The 12,500-nt window shown below is 54.8% G+C and overlaps 1 protein-coding gene across 13 annotated transcripts in view; it reads left to right on the top strand.

The window, feature by feature from the left end:
• The window catches only part of tns1b (tensin 1b), a 592,899-nt gene that overhangs the window by 548,254 nt on the left and 32,145 nt on the right, over window positions 1–12,500 (top strand). For all 13 annotated transcript variants that reach the window (XM_060828194.1, XM_060828191.1, XM_060828193.1 and 10 more), the window contains 3 exons: window positions 5,050–5,233; window positions 6,511–7,385; window positions 8,557–8,643. In XM_060828194.1, the coding sequence (XP_060684177.1) occupies window positions 5,050–5,233; window positions 6,511–7,385; window positions 8,557–8,643 (1,146 nt within the window). The remainder of the gene's footprint in view (window positions 1–5,049; window positions 5,234–6,510; window positions 7,386–8,556; window positions 8,644–12,500) is intronic.

The following is a 12,500-nucleotide window of genomic DNA, read 5'->3' as shown; positions in this document are numbered from 1 at the left end:
ATGGCCTGTTCTTTCATGACCCAGATGGGCAGGTGTGCTGATTGACCAGCCCCAGGATCACAACAAAAGTTAAAGATTCATCACCGACTCCAACTTCCAATGTTTCTGTCCGATAGAGTCAGGAAATCCCTGACCAGGTTGTTCAGGAGCTGGGGAGATTCCCAGCTCCGCAGGAACTGGGGGGTTTTTGGGGACTGACAGGAGAGAGTTGTGTAAGTCAGGGCTTTCTTCCCGTACCTACCTGAGGCCTACGTGGCTGGCTCGAGGGGGAGAGCTCTCTCTTCCAGGGAAGGCTTTTATCCTGAGTATTGCCCACTGGGTCTGAGGAGCTGCCAAGTGCGGGCACAAAGGGAACGGGCAGCAGGGAGAGAGAAAGACAGAGCCGAGAATTGTTCCACAATTCCCACCAGGCTCCCTGCCCAGCCTCGTTTTAAAACAACGTTTAGTCAAAGCGACTGTGTTCCCAGGCTCTGAAACAAGCTCATTCTTCAACCCTGTCTGAATCCTGCATCATCTCTCAGCTCTGTCCCTCCCCTCTGAATCACGCCCCCCACTTCCCTTTTACCCATCACTGTCGCTCTCCCTCTCCTCCGCGCATCGGTGTCTCTGCCCCCCACTCTCTTCACCCCCTTCTCTTTTTCTCCTCACTGGGTCTCCCTCTCTTCCCTTTCCCTCTCTCTCTCCCTCCCTCTGCTCATCTCTCTCCCCCACCTGCTCTCTGCCTTTCCACACCTTTGTATCACTCTATCTCTCTCTCTGTCTCCCTCCTCTCTCTGTCTCTCTCTCTCTCTGTCTCCTTCCCCTCTCTGTCTCTCCCTCTCTGCCTCACCTTCTTTCTCTCTCCCCCTCCTCTCTCCCTCTCTGTCTCTCTCTCTCCCTCTGTCTCTCTCCCTCGCTGTCTCTCTCTCCCTTTGTCTCTCTCCCCTCTGTCTCTCCCTCTCTGTCTCTCTCCCTCTCTGTCTCTCTCCTCTCTCTCTCTCTCTCCCTCTGTCTCTCCCCTCTGTCTCTCTCCCTCTCTGTCTCTCTCCCTCTCTGTCTCTCTCCCCTCTGTCTCTCTCCCTCTCTGTCTCTCTCCCCTCTGTCTCTCCCTCTCTGTCTCTCCCTCTCTGTCTCTCTCCCCTCTGTCTCTCTCCCCTCTGTCTCTCCCTCTCTGTCTCTCTCCTCTCTCTCTCTCTCTCTCTCCCTCTGTCTCTCCCCTCTGTCTCTCCCCTCTGTCTCTCCCTCTCTGTCTCTCTCCTCTCTCTCTCTCTCTCTCTCCCTCTGTCTCTCCCCTCTGTCTCTCCCCTCTGTCTCTCCCTCTCTGTCTCTCTCCTCTCTGTCTCTCTCTCTCCCTCTGTCTCTCTCCCTCTCTGTCTCTCTCCCTCTCTGTCTCTCTCCCCTCTGTCTCTCTCCCCTCTGTCTCTCCCTCTCTGTCTCTCTCCTCTCTCTCTCTCTCTCTCCCTCTGTCTCTCCCCTCTGTCTCTCCCCCCTCTGTCTCTCCCTCTCTGTCTCTCTCCTCTCTCTCTCTCTCTCCCTCTGTCTCTCCCCTCTGTCTCTCCCTCTCTGTCTCTCTCCCCTCTGTCTCTCCCTCTCTGTCTCTCTCCTCTCTCTCTCTCTCTCCCTCTGTCTCTCCCCTCTGTCTCTCTCCCCTCTGTCTCTCTTCCCTCTGTCTCCCCCCCTCCTCTCTCCCTGTCTCTCTCCCCGCCCTGTGTAACCACACAGAGAGCATCATGACTGAGTTGAAGACAAGGCAGGCTGTGTCCCTGCTGAAATTAGGGACCAGTTAATGAGCAGTTTGCTGGACCCAGATCAGGCCTGGTCGTTCTGTGCAGTTAAAGCAGGACAGAAATGGTTGTGTAAATGATTCTGTGTTTGTGGGAGGGCTCCTGATCCGGTTTCACTGATTGGAGATATTGTTTTGTGAGAAACCAGTTTTGCCCACGTGTCTTTCTCAGTTTGGGGTTGTGGACCATCAGTGCAGGACAGGGCGGAGTGGCTGGTGTTCGGGAGAGGGTTATACCCAGTTGTGTCTGGGATAGTGAGAGTGAGAGGGGATGCGGAGGAGACGGACTCTGAAACTGGCCTAACCTGAAGTACCAAACGTACTGGAGCTCAGAGAGAAGACGCTGCTGGTGGTTTGTTTGACTGGATGTATCACCTCCCCCACTCTCCCAGACCACAGTATGGCCCCACAGCAATTGGTATGTAGGTAACTCTCTCTTTCTCTCCTCTGCCTTGACTATGTATTATTGTTAGTGTGTCTCCCAGTCTCTCTCTTCTCAATCTGCTCCTCTTTTGGTTTATTTTCTCTTCCTATTTTTCCCTCTCCTTTGCTTGATCTTGCTGTAGATGGTTAACTGCACGCTCTCTCTTTCTTGTCGTACCGATTGCATTGTCTCTCAGAATGACTTGACTATTTCCAGTCGCTGGTCTTTTTGACCCTTTCTCCTGATCTGGTTTTCCTCCCTGCACTTCTCCTCTATGACAATGAACATCTCTCCCTCTGTGCCTGTCTCCCTTTCTGTTCTCTCACACTAGCTCTGACGAAGTCCCTCTCTGTCTCTCGCTGTATCTCCCTCGTCCTGTGATTTTTTGGTGTGATTCTCTCTTGAAGTTTGGGACTGCTGGTGAGTCCCTGTGGTGTACACTGTGCGCGTTCGGACCACCCCGTAACTTGGGGGCCTTGCTGTGTTCTCCCGGCCTCCTGCCAGGAAAAGGCGACAAGCTTCCAGGTTTCAAATCACTTGTGACATTGCACAGACCTGTTCAGGATCACAAACCTTCCCAAACTTCTCCAAAACTAGGAGCGTTGGGATTGCAGTGCACCGCAGAAACTTCTGAGCAGATACCAGAGATACCGGAGCTCTGTGTGACATGCTTATCAATCCCCTTTGCCTGCCTCCTCCCCAGAACTCTCCATCCCCTCACCAATCAGGAACCCGTCTCTGTCTTCAAGACACTCAATGTCTTGGTTTCCATCACCCGCGCCCAGTTCCGCCAATCTCCATCCCACTGCATTATGGGATAGCCGATGTTCCAGACGAATCCCAGGAGAACAATAATTTCCCTGATACTATCCCACCAGTACCTGACTTTTGATTTTATTTATTCATGGGACATGAGAATCACTGGCTGGGCCCAGTATTTATTCCCCTGTCCCTAGTTGCCCCTTGAGAAGGTGGGGGTGAGTTGCCTTCTTGACCCGCTGCAGTCCATGTGCTGTGGGTAGACCCACAATGCCCTTAGGGAGGGAATTCCAGGATTCTGACCCAGTGACACTGAAGGAACGGTGATATATTTCCAAGTCAGGATGGTGAGGGGCTCGGAGGGGAACTTGCAGGGGGTGGGGTTCCCATGGATCTGCTGCCCTCGTCCTTCTCGATGGAAGTGGGTGTGGGTTTGGAAGGTGCTGTCTGAGGGTCTTTGGTGAGTTTCTGCAGGGCATCTTGTAGATGGTACACACTGCTGTTACTGAGTGTGGGTGGGGGAGGGAGGGGATGGTACACACTGCTGTTACTGAGTGTGGGTGGGGGAGGGAGGGGATGGTACACATTGCTGTTACTGAGTGTGGGTGGGGGAGGGAGGGGATGGTACACATTGCTGTTACTGAGTGTGGGTGGGGGAGGGAGGGGATGGTACACACTGCTGCTACTGAGTGTGGGTGGGGGAGGGAGGGGATGGTACACTCTGCTGCTACTGAGTGTGGGTGGGGGAGGGAGTGGATGGTACACACTGCTGCTACTGAGTGTGGGTGGGGGAGTGAGAGGATGGTACACACTACTGCTACTGAGTGTGGGTGGGGGAGGGAGGGGATGGTACACACTGCTGTTACTGAGTGTGGGTGGGGGGAGGGAGGGGGTGTTTGTGGGTGTGGGGCCAATCAAGCGGCTGCTTTGTCCTGGATGGTGTTGAGCTTCTTGAGTGTTGTTGGAGCTGCCCCCATCCAGGGCAAGTGGGGAGTATTCCATCACCCTCCTGACTTGTGTCTTGTAGATGGTGGACAGGCTTTGGGGAGTCAGGAGGGGAGTTACTCACTGCAGGATTCCCAGCCTCTGACCTGCTCCTGTAGCCGCTGTGTTTATGTGGGGAGTCCAGTTCAGTTTCTGGTCAGTGGTAACCCCCAGGATGGTGACAGTGGGTTATAGTAGCACCATTGAGTGCCATGGGGTAGGAATTAGAGTGTCTCTTATTGGTGATGGTCACAGCTTGGCATGAATAATACCTGCCCCTTGTCAGCCCAAGCCTGGATATTGTCCAGATCTTGTTGCATTTGGACGCTTGCTGCTTCAGTCCCTGAGATGTCTGTGTACAGGAGTGTGTATGACACTCTGTCCCTGCATTCACATGGTGGTGGGAAATGAACTGAAATCCGGTTGGGAAAGAGATGCAGTGTGGTTTAGGATTCCGTGGTGGGCCTCTCTGTCCAAGCCCAGGTGAATGGAGAGTCCCTCAGCGATGGTGTCACTTCCCCCAGCCTGGCCCCCTCCATATCCTGCCAGGTTCCTGTGGCTCCTGTGGCTCACTCCTCACCCACCCCCCGGTCACTGAGTCAGCTACCACACGGCATGGAGTCCAGCTCACCGATAACTAACCAATAGGACACCACAGGCCAACACAGCCACAAGATATAACAGCAGAATTAGGCCATTCAGCCTATCGACTGTGTCCTGCCATTTCATCATAGCTCAACCCCATTCACCTGCCCTCTCCCGGTATCCCCCTCCTGCTGGGATTCTGATTGGGAGTGTATGTTACACAAACTCAAACACACAAGGTGGGACGATGGAAGGCAATTGTTTATCAGTTCGGGCAATGGTTGTCTGCTGGATCCTCACAGTGATGAGGTAGTATTTGTAAATACGAGTGTTTGGAAGTTAGACGTTGGTAAATCAGGAATATCCTGTATACAGGAGCGTAAATCCATCCTGGTGAGTCGGGAAGATTTATTGTTGATATCTGTTGGTCTGCTCTGGTTTCCCACTTTCCTCTGTGTTGTCTTATCCAGCCGGACAGTTTCTGGGCTTTTTGATTCAGTCTCCTGTCCGTTTCCTGTTTTGCTCCTTCCCTCAGAGCCCAGGAGTTACGTGGAGTCCGTGGTGAGGACAGCGGCAGTGGGAGCGAGCCCTGTGCAGGTTCCTGCTCCCCCCTCGCAGAGCTACCCGGTGGAAACCCTGAGCAGGGGTGTACCCTGTGAGCCACTGTTCACCGGCCCCAGCCCCATCTCAACCAGCAGCCCCTTACATGGCACGGAGAGGTGAGCACTCGGGAACACACGTTGCTGTCACTTCATGGTAGGCCGCTGCTCTGTTTCTGTCATAACGTGGAGGGGTCGGTGTCGGAGTGGGGTGGGACAAAGTCAGAAATCACACAACAACAGGTTCCAGACCAACAGATTTATTTGAAACCACCAGCTTTTGGAGCAAGGCTCCGTGTGACTGTGTGATTGTTTCTGTCTGTGTGGGTCTCTGCGCTGGCCTCAGCTAACTGGGACTGGTGAGCTCACTGGAATAATTATCCAGAACGCCAGCTGATGTTCCAGGTACCTGGTTCAAATCCTCCCATGGACGATGGTGAAATACAAATTCAGTAAAACTTGACATTAGAGACTAATCTAATGGCAGCCTTTAGTCACTGCCAATTGGAGTAAAAACCCATCTGGTTCACTAACGTCCTTTAGGGAAGGAAGCTGCCATGCTTACCTGGTCTGACCTACACGTGACTCCAGACCCACAGCAACGTGTGGGGGACTCTGCATAGCTCTCTGAAACAGCCGAGTAAGACACTCAGTTGAAAGGACAGGCCCCAAATGCTGGCCAAGCCAATACCATCCACATCCCGTGCAGGAACAGCAGTGAGAGTTCAGGCCTGGGCCTTTCCTGGTGTGTGTGTGGCTCTCTGAACCATCACATCATTCACAGGAGATAGTAAAAAATGAGGTCTGCAGATGCTGGAGATCACAGCTGCAAATGTGTTGCTGGTCAAAGCACAGCAGGCCAGGCAGCATCTCAGGAATAGAGAATTCAACGTTTCGAGCATGAAGGGCTTATGCTCGAAACGTCGAATTCACAGGAGATAGACCCACCTTCGAGTTGGTGCGGGGGAGGGGAACAGGAGGAGTGGAGAACACTCAACAGAGCATTGGATGGCTATTTGGATGGGAGTGGTTCGCAGGGAAAAGGCAGGAGGGGTAATAGAGGCAGCGCAAATGGGATGGGCCGAATGGCCTCCCGCAGCTCTATAACAGTTGTGTGATGTGGAGCTGAGAGCTGGGGTGGGGGAGCAGTTTGGGGCAGGTTTGGTTTGTGATGCACTGGGAGCCGTTCAGTGACCTTTGGCTCTCATGGGGGCAGGGGTCGCGGGGTGGGGGTTTCTGGGTGCAAGCTGGCCACACGTGGGCAGAGGATCATGGGAAAACCCTTTGAGGCCACTCTGGGTGGAGGATGGGTGTACCCTGCTGCGTGGCCTAGACCAGCGCTGGCTTCTCAAGTGATGTCAATTCCATCTTTTATTCCTTTTGTTGTCCTCCCCCAGATCCTTCATCGTCAGCTCTTCACCAGGAGATACCAATGGGCATGGAGTCACTCCGGCCCACCCATCTCTGGATTCCAGTTTGAGATCGGCCACTTTCTCTCAGCCATCCTACGCGGAAAGCAGCTATTTTAACAACAGTCTGTCTGACCCATCGGCCCCTGGAACTGGCAGTTCCTCAGGAAGCTTTGTGATAGCGCCAGAAGCATCCCTGAGCCTCGGAGCGCCTCCTCCGGAGAGATCAGTGACCCAGTGCCCCCAGCCCCTCCAGAGGACAGTAGCCACCAATACCCCACCCAGCCCGTCCCTGGGCAGGAGGATGATGAGCGCTGGGGCACCGGGAAGTCCTGGGATGAGCAGGCACCAAGGGAGTCCGCACGGAGTAGGAGCCGGTCCTTCCAGCAGCCCCATCCTGAGCCGATATCCGGGGATTGTCAGCGCCAGTGCTCCGGTGACTCCCAGCAGTCCCATCACTGAGCCGTACGGATTCTCCACTCTGACCGGCCAGCTGGAGCAGCAGTACCCCGCTCTGTCCCGCCAGGCCAGCTCCACGGGGTACGTCTCACCCGCGACACCAACATTCCCCGTTTCACCAGCCTACTATAACTCCAGCACCCCGGTGCCCGCCTCCTCCAGCCCTGTTCAGGCGGTGCCCGGCAGCTCCTCACCATCCACGGTCAGCAACCACCAGCCTGCCCTGCCGGAGAAGAGGAGAATGTCGAGTGGAGACCGTGCCAACAGCTCAACAAACTACGCCACTGTCAACGGCAAGGCCACAGCAGGGACGCCCAGCACGGTCAGCAGTGCCAGCAGCCGCAGCGCACCAACTGTCGCCTTCTCACACACTCTCCCCGACTTCTCCAAGCTCTCACTGCACGGTAAGGAGGCACCCTCCCCCCCCACCCAATCACTCCCCTCCGATCCAAAACACAGCCACTCATCCATTGGTACAGGGCTATGGGGAGAGAGCGGGGGGCAGTGGGATTAGTTTGGGGATTGATACAGGGCTATGGGGAGAGAGAGTGGGGCAGTGGGATTAGTTTGGGGATTGATACAGGGCTATGGGTAGAGAGCGGGGCAATGGGATAAGTTTCGGGATTGATACAGGGCTATGGGGAGAGAGCAGGACAATGGGTTTAGTTTGGGGATCGAAACACGGCTGTGGGGAGAGAGCAGGGCAGTGGGATTAGTTTAGGGATCGATACAGGACTACGGGGAGGGAGCGGGAGGCAGTGGGATTAGTTTAGGGAATGATACAAGGCTATGGGGAGAGAGTGGGGCAGTGGGATTAGTTTAGGGACTGATACAGGGCTATAGGGAGAGAGAGTGGGGCAGTGGGATTAGTTTAGGGACTGATACAGGGCTATAGGGAGAGAGAGTGGGGCAGTGGGATTAGTTTAGGGACTGATACAGGGTTATGGGGAGAGCAGGGGAGAGTGGCACAATGAAATTCTGGCAAATATTTACTTATTAAATTATTTGATGAATATAATCCATTTATGATGAGTTAAATCAATGGAATTATATCCTTTGTCGAGATATATTCTCTCTACACTGTCCACATCAAACACTCCCAGGTCAGAGACAGTTTCTTTCCCAGTTGCATTTATTGCTGACTGTTTGGTTTTTGTTGTAAATGTCACTGGGCTGCAGTAACTGTGTAATTGGTGAGTTAACTGGAAACACTGATGAATGACTCTTCTCAGTAATAAAGAGACACAAATTGACCATTCCTTGAGTTTGATTAACACCTTTAGACTTTGGCAGTGGATCCCTGGGAGTTGAAACACAGGACTTGATTCCCAGACACTGATTCGCTTGTTGAGTTAATTTAATTACAGCCTCCCATGTTTTGCGCTGTCACTGTGTGGGTATCAGTAACTTGCCCATGGTATTGTGGTTTTTGTGTGTACAGTATTCTGCCTGTGTGGAGGAGATCGCTTTGACCCGCACCACAGTCAGACTGAGACTGGAGACCTGCATTTTCCCAGCCATCTAGCTGAACCCAGAACACTTTGAAACAACTTTATTTTTTACTTTCTGTCTCAGATGGCAGCCCTGAAGCGAGAGCCCATGTCAAGTTTGTTCAGGATACGTCCAAGTACTGGTACAAACCGGATATATCCCGAGAGCAAGGTAAACGTGGGTGTCTGTCATTCAACAAACACTGATTAGGTACTGGGCAGGTGGGATATTAATGCACAGTGCGTACGGTCTCTGTAAAGCCCAGTGAGGCACAGATAGGAGCAGGGCACCACTACTGGAGGTCAGAGAGAGAGAATCCAAATTTCAGTTCACGGTTCCCTGATGGTTAACATTTCCTGCAAATGAGTGATTGCTGTTGGTCAGAGGCAGAGGACAAATCCTCTGTTCTTCTTCAGAAAAATGAATGTTTTGTGTTAATGCATTTTGGATCCACGTGGGAGAGCAAACGGGACTTCACACATCCTTCCGTTTCTTCCTGTCCCTTCCTCTCAACAGTACCCTTCCACTGACACCCTCATCCACCTGCCTGAACTGGTCCTCACCCTCAACAACTTCTCCTTCCAATCCTCCCACTTCCTCCAGACCAAAGGGGTGTCCATGGGCCCCGGCTATGCCTGTCTCTTGGTCAGATATGTGGAACAGTCCAGCATCCATAGTTACACCGGCACCACTCCCCACCTGTTCCTCCGCTACGTTGATGACTGCATTGGCGCCACCTCATGCTCCCGCGAGGAGGTTGAGCAATTCATCAACTTCACCAACACAATCCACCCCAACCTCAAATTCACCTGGACCATCTCAGACAACTCCCTCCCCTTCCTGGTCCTCTCCATCACCGTCTCTGGTGACCAACTAGCCAAAGACATACACTACAGGCCCACCGACTCCCACAGCTACCGAGACTACACCTCCTCCCACCCTACCTGCTGTAAAAACACCATCCCTTATTCCCAATTCCTCCCCCTCTGCTGCATTTGGTCGCAGTTCTACCTCAGAAAGACCCAGATTGCCCCCTCCTTCCACAATCACAACTTCCCTTCCCGCGTGGTTGACAATGCCCTCCAGTGCATTTCCTCCACTTCACGCACCACTGCCCTCGAACCCCACCCCTCCCAACACAACAATGACAGAACCCCACCTCTCCCCCCCCCGGTCCTCACCTTCCACCTCACCAACCTCCGCAGGAATTGCAAAACCTGCACCCTCACCACTCCCCTCACCTCCATCCAAGGCCCCAAGGGATCCTTCCACATCCGGCAGACATTCACCTGTATCTCTCCCAATGTCATCTACTGCATTCGTTGCACTCGATGTGGCCCCCTCGACATCGGGGAGACAGAACGCCTTCTTGTGAATCGTTTCAGAGCACATCTCTGGGGCACTCACACCCATAAGCCCCACGCCCTGTGGCTGAACACGTCAACTCCCCCTCCCACTCCATCAAGGACATGCAGGTTCTGGGCCTCCTCCATCATCAAACCCTTACCACCCGATCCCTGGAAGAGGAATGCCTCATATTCCGCCTGGGGACCCTGCAACCACACGGGATTAATGTGGATTTCAACAGCTTCCTCATTTCCCCTCCCCCACATTATTCCAGTACCAACTCTCCAATTTGGCATCGCTCTCCAGACCTGTCCATCACTGCCCCCTCTGACTTATCACCTTCTCCCTCACCTTCATCCACCTATTGCTTTCCCAGCTACCTCCCCCCAACTCCACTCCGCCCCCTCCCATTTATCTCTCAGCCTCGACCCACAAGTATCGTTCCTGAAGATGGGTTCATGCCCAAAACGCTGATTCTCCTGCCCCTTGCTTGCGGCCTGACCTGCTGCGCTTTTCCAGCAACACACTCAGGACTTCAGACAGTGCGGCACTCCCGCAGCACTGACCCTCTGACAGTGCGACACTCCCTCAGCACTGACCCTCTGACAGTGCGACACTCCCGCAGCACTGACCCTCTGACAGTGCGACACTCCCTCAGCACTGACCCTCTGACAGTGCGGCACTCCCTCAGTGCTGACCCTCTCACAGTGCGGCACTCCCTCAGCACTGACCCTCTGACAGTGCGGCACTCTCTCAGCACTGACCCTCTGACAGTGCGGCACTCTCTCAGTGCTGACCCTCTGACAGTGCGGCACTCCCTCAGCACTGACCCTCTGACAGTGCGGCACTCCCTCAGCACTGACCCTCTGACAGTGCGACACTCCCTCAGCACTGACCCTCTGACAGTGCGACACTCCCTCAGCACTGACCCTCTGACAGTGCGGCACTCTCTCAGTGCTGACCCTCTGACAGTGCGGCACTCCCTCAGCACTGACCCTCTGACAGTGCGGCACTCCCTCAGCACTGACCCTCTGACCGTGCGGCACTCCCTCAGCACTGACCCTCTGACAGTGCGGCACTCTCTCAGCACTGACCCTCTGACAGTGCGGCACTCTCTCAGCACTGACCCTCTGACAGTGCAGCACTCCCTCAGCACTGACCCTCTGACAGTGCGGCACTCTCTCAGCACTGACCCTACAACAGTGCGGCACTCCCTCAGCACTGACCCTCTGACAGTGCCCACTCCCTCAGCACTGACCCTCTGACAGTGCCCACTCCCTCAGCACTGACCCTCTGACAGTGCGGCACTCCCTCAGTAGTGACCCTCTGACAGTGCCCACGCCCTCAGTATGACCCTCTGACAGTGCGGCACTCCCTCAGTACTGACCCTCTGACAGTGCGGCACTCCCTCAGCACTGACCCTCTGACAGTGCGGCACTCCCTCAGTACTGACCCTCTGACAGTGCGGCACTCCCTCAGCACTGACCCTTTGACAGTGCGGCACTCCCTCAGTACTGACCCTCTGACAGTGCGACACTCCCTCAGCACTGACCCTCTGACAGTGCGGCACTCTCTCAGTGCTGACCCTCTGACAGTGCGGCACTCCCTCAGCACTGACCCTCTGACAGTGCGGCACTCCCTCAGCACTGACCCTCTGACCGTGCGGCACTCCCTCAGCACTGACCCTCTGACAGTGCGGCACTCTCTCAGCACTGACCCTCTGACAGTGCGGCACTCTCTCAGCACTGACCCTCTGACAGTGCAGCACTCCCTCAGCACTGACCCTCTGACAGTGCGGCACTCTCTCAGCACTGACCCTACAACAGTGCGGCACTCCCTCAGCACTGACCCTCTGACAGTGCCCACTCCCTCAGCACTGACCCTCTGACAGTGCCCACTCCCTCAGCACTGACCCTCTGACAGTGCGGCACTCCCTCAGTAGTGACCCTCTGACAGTGCCCACGCCCTCAGTATGACCCTCTGACAGTGCGGCACTCCCTCAGTACTGACCCTCTGACAGTGCGGCACTCCCTCAGCACTGACCCTCTGACAGTGCGGCACTCCCTCAGTACTGACCCTCTGACAGTGCGGCACTCCCTCAGCACTGACCCTTTGACAGTGCGGCACTCCCTCAGTACTGACCCTCTGACAGTGCGGCACTCCCTCAGTACTGACCCTCTGACAGTGCCTACGCCCTCAGCACTGACAGTGCGGCACTCCCTCAGCACTGACCCTCTGACAGTGCGGCACTCCCTCAGCACTGACCCTCTGACAGTGCGGCACTCCCTCAGTACTGACCCTCTGACAGTGCCCACGCCCTCAGCACTGACCCTCTGACAGTGCGGCACTCCCTCTGTACTGACCCTCTGACAGTGCGGCACTCCCTCAGTATGACACTGAGAGCAGTGTACTCGTGTGTGAAGTGGGACTCCTTCTGAGACCCTTGTTCCTGATGTGGGAGGGTGTGAGGTCAGTGTGTGTTTACATCTCGGCCACTGACCTGACCTTTGGGAGGATTTGGATGGTGTTTTTCGGGGGTGTTTTTGTGGAGTATTGGGGAGGGGGCTGGTTGGAGTCACTTCCTGCTGTGTTTTCCAGTGAGTTGTTGCTGGCTCTGACTTGCTGCATGGACAGTGGGTGGGGCTGCCATTGGTTCATTACCTGGGGTCTCACCCTGAGCC

Source organism: Hemiscyllium ocellatum, chromosome 7 (genome assembly GCF_020745735.1).
Source record: "Hemiscyllium ocellatum isolate sHemOce1 chromosome 7, sHemOce1.pat.X.cur, whole genome shotgun sequence".
NCBI classification, from domain to species: Eukaryota; Metazoa; Chordata; class Chondrichthyes; order Orectolobiformes; family Hemiscylliidae; genus Hemiscyllium; species Hemiscyllium ocellatum.
Note: the sequence above shows the minus strand (reverse complement) of the source record. Positions and strands in the feature narration are given on the sequence as shown.